The sequence below is a fragment of the Penaeus vannamei genome, chromosome 18 (genome assembly GCF_042767895.1).
Source record: "Penaeus vannamei isolate JL-2024 chromosome 18, ASM4276789v1, whole genome shotgun sequence".
NCBI lineage: Eukaryota > Metazoa > Arthropoda > Malacostraca > Decapoda > Penaeidae > Penaeus > Penaeus vannamei.
The window spans coordinates 20,921,974-20,939,473 of record NC_091566.1 but is presented as its reverse complement, the minus strand read 5'-3'; the positions used below and the strand labels follow the sequence as shown (position 1 = coordinate 20,939,473).

At 45.7% G+C, this 17,500-nt stretch overlaps 1 protein-coding gene across 1 annotated transcript in view; it reads right to left on the bottom strand.

Moving 5' to 3' along the window:
* LOC113825761 (roundabout homolog 2) overlaps positions 1-17,500 on the bottom strand; it is a gene marked incomplete in the record, with an annotated part of 639,900 nt that overhangs the window by 874 nt on the left and 621,526 nt on the right. The window contains 9 exon segments of the mRNA XM_070132976.1: positions 1-2,365; positions 2,895-3,068; positions 3,519-3,674; positions 4,596-4,855; positions 12,925-13,145; positions 13,402-13,645; positions 13,984-14,221; positions 15,615-15,813; positions 17,183-17,289. The exon segment at positions 1-2,365 is cut by the window's left edge and continues 874 nt beyond it. Coding sequence (XP_069989077.1) covers positions 1,730-2,365; positions 2,895-3,068; positions 3,519-3,674; positions 4,596-4,855; positions 12,925-13,145; positions 13,402-13,645; positions 13,984-14,221; positions 15,615-15,813; positions 17,183-17,289 — 2,235 coding nt within the window.

Here is a 17,500-nt window from a genome sequence, read left to right as displayed (position 1 = left end):
TAAAACATAATTTAAGATTATATTATATACACTAGTTCATTAGCACAACGTTACCAAGATATGACATTTAGGAATATAAGGAGTAATAGGGATATGTATAATTCATTGTTAGAACCCACACTCGACTAGTAGCCTCACAGTTACTCACATAAAAATGATGTGAATTTCAGTTCTTTCGTTTTTCTCATAATTGGGAATACGTATATGGACAAAATTCCATTACCTATTGAGAATACTTTTCTCAAGAAACAGACTGAATTTAAAGAAAAAAAGTTGTTCCTTCATCTGTTTAGTATAATGTGTTACTATATGTATTGAATATAAATGTATAGTGTATATATATATGTTTGTGCATACATGAATTATGTTAGTCTGAAAAAATATACATACAAAAAGTGCTGATTCTTCTAACCGCTAATTACCAACAAAAATTCATTTTTATATTAGAGACGAAATGATATATCCAAATGTGAGTAATATTCTCTATCACAAGTTAGATATGTGCTTCACAGCATAAAACTGATTCTATTCCCAAAATTCTTCACACACTGGACATGGGTCGCTGATGCCATATAAGTTTACAGGTGACCGCCAACAGTGCAATAGTATTTCATCAGTGTATCAGATACTGTATATTGCAATCTGTTCAGCCACTCAGATAATACTAGATATCATCCTCCGTGCCAAGAAGACGCTCGATTATTATATCTAGTTATTCAGCACGTGACACTATGACAGATTATCTAACATGCTCAGAGACAAACATTACTTTTAGGCAACATATACACATGTCTATACAATTTTCATGAGCACATGCTATAGGAGTCTTATTTTCAGGACAATATTTTTAGGAAGAGCCTCCCATGAAATGACTCATGATAACTTGTTCACCTAAATTATTTAATAAAAAAGTGCTACAGTACACACTTTCTATTTTTTCCACACACAAGTATGATTACCTGCAAGCATCTATTACACCACTAACAGGTTCACTGTACATTGGACTCTAAACATTTTTATAGTTTTTTTTATAAATCATAAATGCGGTCACTACATATCCCTTACATATAGTATGTAGTGATAGAAGGGGTCTTGAATTTTGTCTCTTGCATTTTCATGTCCATAAAGAAGACAGTTCCTTCGCTTATCAAATGTATTAGAGAATGCAAGTGATCTAGCTTTTGTTCTTTCTCGATTTCCATTTGGTAAAAGAATCATCTGCACATGTTGGATCTGGATTTTCCATTATACATTTCTTTCCTGCTTTAAAATATTCAGGCAAACATTACAAGAGCAAGATAACATCAGACTAGATAATGTCCGTCCTATAATAGCTGAATTCCATAATCTAGGAGGCATATGATGCATTTACTGTATTGCAGTAACCATACTCAACACTTACTATAACACTTGAAACACTGGGTGAACACACATGACACAGCTTAGCCCACAGACTGGTAGATATCTTTTAGTAAAAGGTTAAGTAAGGAGACAAAGATGTTTTCGCTTCAGACACTTGATTATACGGAATAATGCCATAATATTTCGAAGCCCTTCCATTCCCAGTCTTTCTGAAATTCATTGGTACAGAGAAGTACCCTGTTTAGTCAAGTGTTCATCTGTCCTTCGAGGCATTCACAATGGGCCTAACCGTCTCATTATCAGCTAATAATTTTAATATCATAATCCTATTAGGTGTATTTATAATGTAATTCCAATCCTGTCCAGGTTACCGGGAAACTGGGTGTGATTGTGATACAGGCTGTTTGTGTGCCTCGGACACAGGAGGCAGGCCAAACTGCGCGCCGCGTTCCCTGAGTCCGTTCATCTGGTGCAGTGTGTGGGTCTGTGGAGTCTGCTGAGGACTGACGTGGTTAGCCTGCTGAATCAGCAATGGGTTGGTGCGGTCAGCGTCGAAGGCCTTGTCACCCATAGTCCCGTAGAAGGCGGACGTGGATTCGTAGACAGCACTGTGGTCGGTGTACATGGCGCTCCCTTCGTTGTAGGGGCAGTCGCTCTCGTCCTCCTCGTCGATGGGGCCCTGGTAGATCGAGCTCCCTCCGTACATGTCAGGCAGTCTCCCTGGGCTGTAGTCGCGGTTCAGCCTCGGGGCCCCAGGCGCGCCCATCATGCGGGACCCACTCAGGCCCTGCAGACCCTGGAGGCCGACGCTTGCGGTCCCTGGAAGGGGGTCGTTAGGGTCTCGGCGGATGGGGGGTGTCCTTGGGATCTCCATGGGTGGTGGGGGAGGGGGCAGGGGGTCGCCGGCGATGTCGAAGTCACCCGTGTTGACGCCCCGTTTGGGGATGATGGGGCTCGCCTTCACCTTGTTCAGATGCCGCGGGAGGGATCCGGTTGAGAAGACCTGCGGGCAGAAGGTCTTTGAACACAGGAACAACAATGGTATTTACGTCTATCAATGAGGACTTTTAATTTAGTACTACTAATAGTACTGGTTGTATAGCATTTACAATATATCTTAATGGCTAACTAAATACAATATCATCACATGAAAATTGAGAATCGCTCACTACCATTTCATCTTATAAACGTAGCATATTTCAGATTATTTCTGAGGAATAGTCAAACTATTCAATTGAAAACTACTGTTACTTCTATTAATGTTAGCGTTAAAAGGCACTCGTTTTCTGTTCCGACAGAAAGATTGACAGAAAACGTTATAGTCAAGCTGGGATAACTTCAATAAAATAACTATCATGCTCAATCAATTTCATAATCGATAATATAAGTTTTTTTTTCTAGAAAACAACAACAAAAAACAAACAAACTCAAATAATAATTAAAATTCCATCCAAGGAAAAAAAACGAACAAAAACACTTCAAAATTCTCCAGAGATTTACCCTACCATTACTGATTCACAAATCAAACCTACCTGTCGATTAAGGGCCCTGTTGACCATAGGCGACTGGTGTCTCCACTGGTTGGGGAACTGGGCGTGGGGGGAGAGGTGCTGCTGGGGGTGCTCGGGCGGGGGGTTCTCGGGCAGGGGGGGAGGGGCATACTGTTCCCACGGGGGTATATAACCGCGCTGCACTACACCGTGGGGCTGCAAGAGGAAGTAGTGTGAGAAGAGGCAAGGGGGAATATATATATATATATATATATATATATATATATATATATATATATATATATATATATATATATATATATACATATATATATAAAGAAATCGTTTTATGTTGAAGTGTGGGGTGGGTGTGTATGTGTTTCCGTGTGTGCATGCTCTGTTTTTTTTTTATATATTTGACATTATCGTTAAGAATGGCTGAAAAATTTAAGCTTCACTTTAATTTAATTTCTAACATGCTGTGATGGAAGCAAAGAGAAGCCAATTCCACTGCTGGCAGTCATAATTCATGAGACAATCCAATGAAAAAAAAAACATGCAAGTTTAGAAAATCAAAAGAATACTAAAATTCTGATCCTAAAAATAGATAAAGATAAATAAATACATTTGCCAAGAAATTCACAAGAAAAAGCTTAAGTGACTGACCTGTTTCGCGTTAAGTGCCGGAGAAAGTGTGGGCTTATAAAGTTGCTGTTTCTTTAGTGTGCTGTAAGTGACCAGATTGTCATCGGCCTGCCCTACCATGCTGTTATCGCCATACATGCTGCCGTACACCGGGATATTGGGTTCGACCTTTTCACCCTGTGGCGAAGAGAGGGCAAGGCGCGTGTCACGAAATAGTTAGCTCATCTCTCTCTCTCTCTCTCTTTCTTGCTCTCGCTCTCTTTCGTACTCTCGGCTATGTTTTCACGGTTTCCGTCTCTCTCTCTCTATAAATGACTGACACTAATTATCTCTCTCTCTCTCTCTCTTTCTATCTTATTAAATAACTATCTCTTGCCTTACACACATACACACTCTGAACAGTAATTTACACACACGCTTGCGAGCATTATAGTGGAGAAACGTAAGCAAAACTCTAAAGAAAATAGTCACTTTAGTTTAGATGAGTGTCATCACTGTACAGAAGATTAAGAAAAAAAAAAAATATAGAAGCTAGGCAAAGCTAGATCGAAGCTCTTTCATGAAATACTTTTCGAGTTAATAAATAGATAAAAGCTGCATCGAAAACAAGAACAATTTTAGTGAAGAAGCAATATGTCTAGAAAGAAAATGCTTCGAGAAGGTGCGTATTTTAGCCTAAAATGCTACTTATTTACTATCCTACTATCTGATATCTTATCATAGACTTCATCGAAGATGTGTATTAATCCTAACATAACATTAGCATCAAATAAATAAATAAGAATATAAGATATATATATATATATATATATATATATATATATATATATATATATATATATATATATATATATATATATATATATATATATATATATATATATATATATAAATATATATATATATATATCTTTTCTTTTCTTTTTTACATATTACATATAAATGGATATTACAACTAACGAATGGAATCCATTAGTAACAGCACCCATCAGAATGAGAACTACTCGGCGTCCCTCAAATGACGCAATCCAAGGCCTAACATCCGACCCAACAGACAGACACGAACCGCAGGAGACCCGCCCCGCCCGCCCGACTCACATTCCTGGCCTTGATGATGTTGGTGGTGGCGTAGGCGACCGGCGTGCCCGGCGCCTGCGAGCCCGGGGGCATGAGCGGCGCCACGGGCCCGTCCACCTCGGCGTAGTCCCCGGGCACGGCGTTCAGGTTCAGGAGCTTCTCGGGCGTCGCGTCGCTCTTGTCGTCGGTGGCGCCGCCGGAGGAGCCGCCCCAGGGGCCCCGCTCGATCCACAGGCCGCCCGACATGGTGCCGTTCACGCTGCGCCCGTCCAGCTTGTATCCTGCGGGGAGAGGGGAAGGGGTTAGGGGCGGGAAGAGGAGGGGGCGCATGGCCCAAAAGGTGCTTCCTCTATTTTTTTTATATTTTCCTTTATCTTTTCTCTTCCTCTCTATTTCTACAGTACTCTCTCTCTCTCTCTCTCTCTCTCTCTCTCTCTCTCATGTCCCTGTTTCCGTCCCCGTTAACGAAAGCCCCAAACCGGAGCGCCCAACGGACCCCGCTCCGCCCGCGCCCGAGCGTAACTGCACTCAAGAGCCAAAAAAGACCATTAGCTGCTTGGCGAAGCCCTTGATCATCCTCTTAAGCAGGAGTTTTTCCCAAGAGAAATCAGAAGGAAGGGCGTCTCCTCCCTCTAATGGGGCCGAAGGAGACGCGCGACCTCGTGTTGGCTGGTATGACATATAGGGCAATGCCACGCGAAGGCACAATACGGAGATGCCCTTTGCGATTGGGCGACGTTCATTACGGAAGGTCATCGAGACAAAGGGCAATATTCGGTGAACATTAAAGGAAAAAAAGCTTCCCAACATGATGGCACTATACTCTATAAACGTAAAATTATACTTATTCGTCTTTTTTTTCTCTCTCTTACTATACGTAAAGCGGTCACAAGAATGAAGTTCTTCATCGATCCCGAAGTCACATAGACCTTAGCGTAAAAAGATCGTTTGCATATTACTTCACCGATGCTAGTTCTACGTCGAGCCAAGCTATGCAGTTTTATGCGAATTTTGTGAACTTTTGCGCACGCTTTCCCCCTTCGCCCAGCCTCTCATTTGGCCTTAATTAAAGGTCCCTAACAACTGCTTTTCCCCTCTTCCTAAACGAGTCAAACTCCCCTCCCTCCCCCTCCCCCTTTGAGGAAATTTTCCCCTTCTTGATCACAGTGACTCATCACTCCTAAAAATATAAGTTTCCTTTTCTCGAGTCATTTTCTCTCTCTCTCTCTCTCACTCTCTCTCTCTCTCTCTAGCTTTCAGACCCTTCTACCTTAAAAATTCTACAAGTCCATCCACAATACATACATAAACAAACACACATACACACCGTGCAGTCCTTCCATCACCCTTAGTATCCCAAAAGAATCCCTCTGCCCCATCCCACACCCTTAACGAGAGCCCCGACCGCTCTCCTCCCCTCAACCGAAATCACTCTACCCCCCTCCCTCCTCATCCCTTTAATTAAAGTAAGTCATCGCGTCCCCCATCCCTAAAACGTAGTTCCCAACCCCCTTTACTCTCCCTTAATTAAGGAATATCTCCTTATCTTCTAACTTTCACTCCCTTACATCATGCACGCAGTTGAATTTACCCCTTTACCCTCCCTTTCCTAAATCATCCCCAATATCTACTAACACCAACCCTTTAACCCTTTCTTCCCTTTCCTCCCCTATGCCCTCCCTTTACCCTCACCCCCTTACCTCCATCTGCTCTCCCTTCCGTTCACACCCTTTACCCTCTCTCACCCTTTGCTCCCCCACTCCTACCCTCTGCCCTCCCTTCTCCCACTCTTTATCCTCTCCCCTCCCCTTCCCTCTTTACCCTCTGCCCTCCCCCTCCCCTTACCCTCCCTCCCTCCCTTTACCCTACTCCCACCTCCCCATTCCTCCCTCTCCCTCTTTACCCTCCTCTCACCTCCCCCTTCCTCCCTCTCCTCTCACCTCCTCCCTCTCCCCTCCCCTTCCCCTCTCCCTCTTTACCCTCCTCTCTCCTCCCCCTTCCTCCCTCTCCTCTTCCCTCCTCCTTTCCCTCTTTACCCTCCTCCCTCTCCCCTCCCCTTCCCCTCTCCCTCTTTACCCTCCTCTCCCCCCCCCTTCCTCCCACCCCCTCTGGCGCACCGGCCACGACTCGAGAGCAACAAATGTCTCTTGAGGGATTGGATAAATTAGATTAACATTTCCCAGAATTTGCTTCGGGCGTCCGACTTCGTTCCGACGCGCGATATTTCTATCTCTCTCTTCCCCTTTGCAAATTTATTTTCTTCTGTGTATTTTTTCCCCCGTTTTACGTTTTTTCTTTCTTCTAATTTCTATTCTCCACGTGCATATTATATATAAATAACGCGTGTAATTCTAGTACAGGCTGCTATTATATCCGAAGTCTATAATTTATAGATTATGTGCTAATATTCCTTATGCATGTGAATGGTGAATAAAAACATAAATATGAATGATAATTAAACAAAAAAGTGAAATGATCTTTCACTTCTTCCCCTTATGCCAATAGACACTCGGAGGTTTTAAATGAAATCAAACACTACTTCTGCCCCAAGGTTTAATGCAGCTAAATTTCAACTTATTTTCACATGCATAATTAATGCATTTCACTAGAGAGAGAGAGAGAGAGAGAGAGAGAGAGAGAGAGAGAGAGAGAGAGAGAGAGAGAGAGAGAGAGAGAGAGAGAGAGAGAGAGAGAGAGAGAGAGAGAGAGAGAGAGAAGAAAGACAAGAAGGAAGAAAAGAAAGAAAGAGAGAGAGGAGAGAAAGTAAAAAGAAAGAGAAAAGACAAGAAAGAAAGAAAGAAAAAGAAATAAAGAGAGAGAGAAAAGAAAGAGAGAAAGGGACCATATGGCAACCAGTCAAACAAAATATACAAAATACTACCACAAAATAATCCTAAACACCACTTCCGAATTCACACTCACCCCAACCCACGCTACCCCCTCCCCCATTCCCTAAAAACACCCCTCAAAGACAACACCTCAAACAAAAGCCAAGCACATTATCCCCCCAAAAGACATTTCCCGGCGTCCATCTCAAGCCAAGCAGCCAGTCCACGGCGGGCGTGGAGGGCGCCCGACCGAGGGGGAAGAGGAAGCCACGGTGGTAATCCAGGGGCGAGGGGGAGAATACCTCCGCTTCCCTCTTGAATTTATAACACACTTTCTCCCCCTCCCCCTTCCCTTCCCTGGTCGATACATTAAGTGGCAGTGTGATTTCCCTTAGGTTATCGTCCGGCCTCTCGTTGCGCTGTGGCGTGCGCATCGCCGTCCTCGCTTGTTGATCTGGAAAACAGCTGACGATCCGTTTGGCGAGGGGTTGTCTTGGATTTTTTCTTTTTTAATATTATGGGAAATAATGCATGTTTGGGTTTGTGGATATAGAGGACTTTTTGTTTATTTTTTATAATTATTATTGTGTTTTTTTAAGGGGAGAAGAGGAAAGTCGTTCCCTTTTTTTCACGGTTTGGCGGTGCACGTCTCCTGAGCGTTCATCTCCCTCTTTCGCCCTCTCCCCCTCCTCCCTCTTCCCTCCTCCCACACCCATCCTGCCATCCACGTATTCCCAGTGAGGGGAAAAACTGTCACACATTTTCTTCCCTCACAGATCCTCCTCCTCCTCCTCCTCCTCCTCCTCCTCCTCCTCCTCTCCCTCTTCTTCTACCTCCCCTCCCCCTCAGCGCCATCTCCTTTCGCTCCTTCCCTTCTCCCTCTTCCCTCTCCCATTTCCTCCACTCCCTTCCCCACCCCTTCTTCCTTCATCCTCCCTCCTCCCCTCCATTTCATCTCCCCTTCCCCAACCTCCCCCCTCTTCCTCTCCCCTTGTTGCCTCCCTCCCCGCCACCTCCTCCCTCGCTCCCCTCTCCCCTCACCCCATGCCCCCTCAACCCTCCCTCCCCCTCACCCCATGCCCCCCCAGCCCTCACTCCCTCGCCCTCTCGCTCCCTCTCACGTACGTCGCTCCCTTCTCCCTCACCCCCCTGACAACTGGACCGTGTGCGTCAGTGGCCGAAGTGGCTAATAGTTCATTACGAATTCTATGGACGCGCACCTTGTGGGGTCTGATCTCGGGTGGCTTATTGCGATGGTGTGGTGAAATGTGGTGAGGGTGTGGTGTGAGGATGTGATGCGGTGAGGGTGTGGTGTGAGGATTCGCTGAGGTGTTGAGGATGTGCTGTGGTGTGAGGATGTGCTGTGGTGAGGGTGTGGTGTGAGGATTCGCTGAGGTGTTGAGGATGTGCTGTGGTGTGAGGATGTGCTGTGGTGAGGGTGTGGTGTGAGGGTGTGCTGTGGTGAGTGTGGTGGTGAGGATTCGCTGTGGTGAGGGTGTAATATGGTAAAATATGGTGAGGGAGTGATTTGTGGTGAGGGAACGGTGGTGAGATGTACGCTGTAGGTGATGGTAGTGTGGCGCAATGTCGGAATGATGTGGTAGTGAAGATGTATGATGTTGGTGATGGTGACAGACAGAACGAGAACCAGACAAAGACAGAGATAGACAGATGAAAGCGATACAGACCCAAACCACTGGAAAAAAGTGGATACCCAAAATAATCTCTTTAAAAACACTGACAAAGCAATGATTACCGATTCATCCGGCCTTTGTCCGCTCACCCACGGGGAACGGAGAGCAGCGCTATAAATTGTATATGTATAAATCAGCAGCAAATATTGAATACGTTGGGAAGCAGCCTCAGGACTAGGGGGTTGGGTGAGGTAATGTCCAGCAAAGTACTTGTGTTGTTAACTGATTTGGGGCAAAATGCGACAAAACACAACACTTTCTCACACATAAAGGCAGCGGTTCATCATCAAGAGGACCGAATATAGTCTCTGTCGTCGTCTGTTAGCCAGTCAGTAAATCTAGTCGATTCCTTTTTGTTAAAATACTGATGTTAATTCTCGTCATGCTAAAAGAGAGAGAGAGAGAGAGAGAGAGAGAGAGAGAGAGAGAGAGAGAGAGAGAGAGAGAGAGAGAGAGAGAGAGAGAGAGAGAGCAAGAGCGAGAGAGAGAGAGAGGGAGATTTAACAATTATTGAAATACCAGAATAAATCCTATTATTACAGCTCTGCATAAGAAAAACCTTCAAGTTTCAAACTCTATTCTCGACATTCCATTCAGTCTCGCAAAAGGCATAATCGGAAAAAATAATTCAAGCACGGGTACATTGTTAAACGCATTCTTAAAATCTTAAACATGGAATCCGAATGTTACTACTTTTGTTTAAATTCCCGACGAAGCTGTATTCGAAACCGGTTAAAAGCATTTCTTGTATTGTGAAAATCTTCATTCTCATTCATACATTTTTTTTTACATTTGTGACAATGAATACTATTTATGATAATACTTCCAGCAGCAACAACAACAACAATAACAAACGTTTATGCTAAGAATAAAAAATTATGTTAAAGCTAATAATAATGCTAACAGTGATGATGGTGATGATAACAGCCATAATAATCATCATCATAATAATAATAACAATAATAAAAATAACGAGTAGAAGTCTAGGAAGAATAAATAACAATAGTAACAACAATGATCACGATTCCCACCAAACTTCTCAACGAGGCTGAATCGCCCATTTCTCTCCGCGCCTAAATTCACTTCTCATCGCACGCGAGGAGAGCAACTGTTCCTCGGCTTCGGCTTCGGGGAAACGGGGCTTCGGGGCGCTAGATATCAATGGTTCCCTTGGGAGACGATAACCAATACGCTCTTATTCGCTCTCACGGACGTTCTTCGGCCGCCGCGAGAACACGACTCGAAGAACATCGCTTCGGTTTTATATTCCTTGATATGTTTTTCGTTATGGCACCTTGCGATGGCTTCGTTCCCGCGGGATTCAGGGCTTTGGGACCTCCCGGCAGAAGGTTGGGTATCCTTTGCAGGGAGAGGGAGAGAGAGAAGTTCCCTTCGCTTGCACGTTGATTAAGGGAAACGCGGTTCGGTTGGATTCATTAATTCCCGGTCACGTATCAGCATCCCGTCCGCTCGGGTATGTCCGAACGCGCTGGTCGACGCAAGTATATCGACGCCGTAGTCAATGAGTATTCGAACGAAATGGCAAAAAAAGGAATATTTGCACAGCCTCTGCGGATGAAAACTGTTACGATTAAAAAGGGAAACAAAAGCGTGCAATCGGCCGACAAAATCTCTTGCGCAACTCGTATTTCGGGAAACGTCGACTCGTCCCGACCCGCTCGAACGGATCAGGTCTTTCCCAGCCGAACACTTCCAGGCCTCCTCCACGACTCGCTTTGCGCCGCGTCCATTCAGCGGATTATCAATTAGTCCCCTCGTCGAGCATCAGCTGAGAAGGCAGAGTGGCACTTAGGGGGAGTGAGGGCCAGAGGGTGCCATACGAGTCGATCCGTCTGCTTGCCCTGCCTCGATCCGCCTCTCGGACTCTCAACACTCGCGCCTTGAATCAGGAACTGCCTTTGCTTACTTCTTGCTAAACCTCCTTATTCAAGATAATGTTTTTGGTCGGCAATTCCGAACCGGTTTTTACCAAATGCCCCGGAAACAGTCGTCGTTCCGAAACGCCACTTTCTCCTTAAAACCTTAAAAATCATAAAACTTCCTCCCAATCATCGGGCTGAAACTTTACCCCCGGGAATGAGAAAATGGCTCACTATAAAATCTGCATAAAACATTCGAGACTTCGCTATAAAACCCACAAGGAGACGTATTGATCCGGGGCGGGAATCAATGCCCCTTGGCACCTTCCCTGCCTGGCACTGTGTCGCCGCGCCCCTTTTACTCGACGTCGCCCCGAAGACGGCGACCCTTCGTGCCGCCTCAGCCCCGACGCCCGTCTTCCCCTCCTTCCATCTCCTGTCAATACCAAAGACCACAACCTCCCCCTTCCCCTTGCTCTCACCAGTACCAAACAGACCCCCCCCTTATCCCCCTCGCCCTTGTAAGTGTCACAGTACCCTCCGCTCCCTCTTTCTCGCCAGTGCCACGGACACCCCGCCTTCCCTCCTAACTTGCCAACGGCTCAGCACCATTTCGGGATCCGAAATATTGATTCGTGATGCATGTGGCGGCTGAAGAGTCTACTCAGAAGACACAATGGGATGGTAATCTTCTTCATCTTCTTCATTTTCCTCTTCTTTCTCATTTTCCATCTCATAGGTTTGCTTCTTTGGGCGTGTGATAAACTTGTTCGTTTTTCCGTCATTTTTTTCATTCATTTCCATCACCTGATTCCAGCTCCCTTGTTTTTTTATTTTCATGTTTACCATATTCATCGCATAACAGTCTTTTGAATAATTTGTCTTCGCCCCCTCCCTTCTCTTTTTACGAAGTTTCTGAACTATTTTTTGTAACTTATTTATAATATAATTTTAGCCATAGAAATGAGCTCCTACATCAGAGATCTGAATGTCATGTAACCCTCGCCAATAATGTCCTTTGCGATATTAACCTTCCAGCTTTCAGTGCTCTTGTTTGATGTCATCCACTGACTATAACTGATGATCTGATTATATTACCACAGTTCGTTAGGTTTTCGACGTTTTTCATCTTCTTTCACTCTTTCGTCCTAATTTTTATTCCTCTGCGCACTTTTTTACCCTCCTTCCCTCCCTCCTATCCAATCGCATTCCCTCCCTCTTTATCTTTCTCCGTCCCTCCTCCTCCCTTCTTTCTTTTCTCTCAACTCCAGCTTTCTCTCTCTCTCTCTCACTTCCCTGCCTTTCCTCCCTTCACCCCTCCTTCCCTTCTAATCCATCCTCTCTCCCTCCCTCTTTTCCCGTCTAATCTCCTCCACCCCTCCCCCCTTCCACTCCTTCTCAACCCCTCACGAACCCCTCCTTCCCACCCCCCACCCCCTCCGTCACAAACCCTCACGAACCCCCCCTATTTTATGTATCGCTGAATGCGCTCGTCAGAGACAACACAAGAAGGGAGGACTAAAGGCGTCTTTAAGCTGGCCATAAATCCCAGGAAGAGGGGGGGGGGGATGGCATATCGGAAGCACTGAAGAAGCGACCTCTTCGATACACTCGTCGCTACCGTACTGGCGGCGGTTAATGAGTACTGTCTGGAGGAGATCTACGGTTGCACTCGTGATGTATGGTGTGGGATTGGTGAGTGTTGTTGCGGGTCGTAATGGGTATGTTGAGTTCCCCGCACTTGTTTGAGATTTTTTTCTATGATTTGTCTTATGCTGAAATGTTTTTTTCTCGCGCTAAACAGCGACAAAATGCGGGCACGAAATTATACATTCGTCTCTCTCTCTCTCTCTCTCTCTCTCTCTCTCTCTCTCTCTCTCTCTCTCTCTCTCTCTCTCTCTCTCTCTCTCTCTCTCTCTCTCTCTCTCTCTCATTGCGAAAGACGTACCTCCCATGGCGCGCTTCTCGTTCCTCTTCCGGCGGTAGCAGACGACGGCGACGAAGACGGAGAGCGCCAGGAATCCCGCAGCGCCGACGGCCCCGATGAACCAGGTCTCCCGCAGGACCGCCATCAGCGGGGACGGCACCCTCTTCGGTTCCCCGGATCCCGAGCTCGCCGACGGGTCCTGCAGCCACGTGTGACCTCCGCTCGTCGGCCCTTGACCCGCCCTGGGGTTTGAAAAGGGGGGGAGGTATGAGATAAAAAAAAAATGGCTATGTAGATGAATGTGAAAAACATCTTTTGCTTTCAGTCCTAGGTGTTTGTTTTTTTTTTAATTTTTCTTGATACTGTATAAGAAGAAGAAGAAGAAAAAAAAACCAGGCCACATTTATCTAAATAAAAAGACTCCACATCAACATCCCGCACAAAGATGGTTAACTAACAAAAAACAACAATCAAAACCACCCCCTCGCCCCAACGTACTTGGTCTGCGCCGCCACCGTCGCCGTGAAGTGCTTCCCGAAGGTCAGGTTGTAGAGCGTGAGGGTGTGCAGATTCCCCTCGAGGGTGAGGTTGGAGTGCGGGACCGTCTTGTTCACGAAGAGCCACACGGAGTACTTGGTGATCCTGCCGTTGGTGTGCTCGCGAGGAGGGGGGCGCCACGAGAGGACGACGCTGGTGGCGTTCAGGACGAGGCTCTCGACTCCCGACGGCGGCGCTGACGGGACTGCGGGAGGGAGATGGGGGTTATTCGTCAGGAAGCGGTGCGTGATAAATGGCTCGGTTAACGGTATGGCTGGAAAAGATTGTGTATTGGGCAAATGATTTTAAAGATGAGATCTTAGGGTATTGTGAAATAGTAAAATAGTTACACTAGCAAGACATAAAACCTACACACACACACACAAACACACACACACACACACTAAAAATCTACAGAAAAAAATAAAACACTACCCCCAAACCCAAACACCATACAATCCTAAAAAAGCAACAGCAGCCCTAACCCCCCTCTCTCCCTACCCCTACCCCCACCCCCACCCCAAGCCCCACCCAAGCACCCACCGTCCTCCATCGTGACGGCGATCCTGGAGTTGGAGGGATGGCCGTGGATGTTGCGGTGGTAAGGCACGATGAAGAACTCGTATTCGGTGAACTTGGCGAGGTCGCTGACGGTGTAGGAGGCGGCCTGGTGGGCGGCGCCGGAGCGGGTCACGGCCTCCATCTCGAAGCGGTGGGTGCCGGAGCTCAGGTCGCGGTACCGCACGTAGAAGCCGTCCATGTAGTCCTCGAATTCTTGGACCTGTGCAGGAGGAGGTGGGGGTGGGTGGGGGAGGGGGAGTGGGAGAGAGGGGGGAGGGGGAGGAAGAGGGGGAGGGGGAGGGGGAGGGGGGAGGGGGAGGAAGAGGGGGGGAGGGTGAGGGGGTGAGGGAAGGAGGAGGTGGGGGTGGGTGTGGGGATGGAGGTGGAAGTGGAGGAGGAGGAGGAGGATGAGGAGGAGGAGGATGAGGAGGAAGAGGAGGAGGAGGAGGAGGAGGAGGAAGGAGGGAGGAGAAGGAGGCAGATAGAGGGAGATAAAATGGAGGATGGGGGAGGAGGGGAGGAAGTTAAAATAAATTAGTCACTGGTGATAAGACTATATTTAATGGCGCATCCAGAATACAAGTTTCATACAAAAAAAGAAAAAAAAATGCTAATGGGAGATTAAACATATAAAAAACAGAAGCAAACAAGAGACAAAGGCAGAATACAGAAACAAAATAAAACAGATATATAAACACTAAAAACAAAAAAGAGTGGATAAAAGAAAAAAAAGTAAAAAAATAATTATAGACAGAGAAATACACACAGAGACAGAGATTGACAAAGAGACAAACAGACAGATAAATAAAGACAGCGAAGCGGGACAAAAAGACTGGACCCAAAGACTGCAAGCAGGACTGAGCAGCACGGAACGCAACGGCAAAAAGTCAGGATTGAATGTTGCAAGGACGCCGATTCTAAACTGCAGCGCAAAGTCAATCTCAATGCAAGGGAGAGGGAATCTGAAAGATGTTTGTGATGAATTAAAGAATGGAAGAAGTTAAAGCTAAACACACAATCCAAAAAAAAAGTTAACTGATAATAATCTAACGTCCGAACGATAACAGCAACAACAATAACAAAAACAAAACTGGCATAATAAAAATCCTATTAATAATCACAACACAAATAAAATACAGCTAAAAATACAACAAAGAAAATAGAAAATGGAAGAGAAGAGAGCCCCCACGCGGTGACTCCAAATCCCGCCTGAGGAAGACGGATTTCGTTCGAACCAAAAACTAAGCCGAAGCCATAGCCATTGTGTTTGAGTATTTGGAGTGGAGGATAAAAGGAAAAATAGTTATTGGAAAAGGAGTAAAAATCTAAATATAGTTGGAAAAGAAAATATATTCTGACTCTTGATGGAGAGTTAATATAGATAGGGAAGGTAAGATAAAAACGAGAAGAGAGGAGAAGAAAAGAAAAGAGAAGAAAGCAGAGGAGAAGTAGAGAAGAAAACAGAAGAGAAGAGAGAAAAGAAAATAAGATAAAAAATAATAAACGAATAGAAAAATAGAAATAGAATAGAATACTAACAACAAAAAGAACGAAGCGAATATCTAAATACACAAACACACACACACAAAAAAATAATACACACACACTCTTACCTTCCACTGTAATTTGATTGCCGTGGACGAGATGGGCGTGGGCGGCATGAGGGTGACGAGAGGGTGGGCGAGGACGGCCCTTATCTCGGGGTCGTTGTTCGTCTCCTTCGCCCCTTCACCGCCCGGCCTCCCTCCCCCGGCGGTAACCAGGGGGCCGGACACGGGGGACGACGCGGAGACACCGTGCATGTTCATAGCCCTGGGGAGGAAAGGGGGGTGAGAAAGTGGGTGGAGTGAGGAAGGGGTGTGAGAAAGTGGGTGGAGAGAGGAAGGGGGGGGGGAAGTGGGTGGAGTGAGGAAGGGGTGAGAAAGTGGGTGGAGAGAGGAAGGGGGGAGTGAGAAAGTGGGTGGAGAGAGGAAGGGTGTGAGAAAGTGGGTGGAGAGAGGAAGGGGGGTGAGAAAGTGGGTGGAGAGAGTAAGGGGGGGGTGAGAAAGTGGGTGGAGAGAGGAAGGGGGAAGTGGGTGGAGTGAGGAAGGGGGTGAGAAAGTGGGTGGAGAGAGGAAGGGGGGTGAGAAAGTGGGTGAAAAGAGGAAGGGTGTGAGAAAGTGGGTGGAGAGAGGAAGGGGTGGGAGAAAGTGGGTGGAGAGAGGAAGGCAGAGGGGGTGGGAGGGGGGTTTAAGAGAGAGAGGGAAAAGGTGGGTGTGAGGGTGGGTTATGAGAGAGAGGGAGAGGGTGAGTTTAGAGAGAGAGGGAGAGAGTGCGTCGGGGGAAGGGTATGGAGAGAGGGGGAAAGGGTGGGTGGGAGGTTGGGTTATGAGGGAAGGGAGAGAGTTGGTTTAGAGAGTTAAGAGAGAGGAGAGAGTCGGTAGTTTGGGAAGGGGTAGCATTGGTGAGGAGTAGAGGCGGAGGAGGAGGAAGAGGAAGGGAATTCAGTACAAGCGGTTATCGAGTGACTTTTCCTCTCCCCTTTGTCTCCAAATGAGGAAAATAGTCCTGGGTAAATAGCCTTATGACCCGTTTTCCAAAATACCTGAGCAAGGTCATTTAATAAGAGAGGTTTTGCCATGTTATCACATCTAATAACTGACCAACACCCCTACCCACTCTAATTACACTTTTGTTCATCAGCAAAATCAAACATTCAAACGGAAATGCAAAGAATCATTTTGATTCCCTCATTTTCATTCCTCAGAGACAGCGATTGTATATTAATTTTCTCTAAAGGTATACGTTCTCTTATTATATAATTTTCAAGTCACTCTCACAAAGAATGAGACTACACATTTCCCTAATTCATAATCTAAACATCAATCAAACAATTAACTTGAAGTGACTCAATTCTCACCAATACTATCACTTCAGTTCATTAATATTCGTTGCAATACACTTTACTCATTTCATTCACAAACATTCGTTGCAATACACTTCGCTCATTTCATTCACAAACATTCGTTGCAATACACTTCGCTCATTTCATTCACAAACAATCGTTGCAATACACTTCGCTCATTTCATTCACAAACATTCGTTGCAATACACTTCGCTCATTTCATTCACAAACAATCGTTGCAATACACTTCGCTCATTTCATTCATTCGTTTATTCATGTATTCGCTTCACCACATACCTCACGACGGCTCTGTATTGCGTGTTGGGTTTGAGGCCAGTTAGGGTGTAGGATTCCGCCGGGATGTGTTCCTCTAAGGGAGTCCACTGGCCGGACCCGTTCCAAATCTGCGAGGAAAAGGATAAATAAATGGGGGGATGAAATAAAGTTGTGAGGAAGGGTGCAAGTGACGAACATCAAATAAAATGGCTTGTAGATTTGAAATGTTTTATAAAGATTTTTGTTCCCCAGCGTTTCCTCACAAAAAAAGAAGAAAAAATGCTTATGTTGTATGGTGGTTGATATTCATTCCCCGTGGCTTGAGGGATGCATAAAATA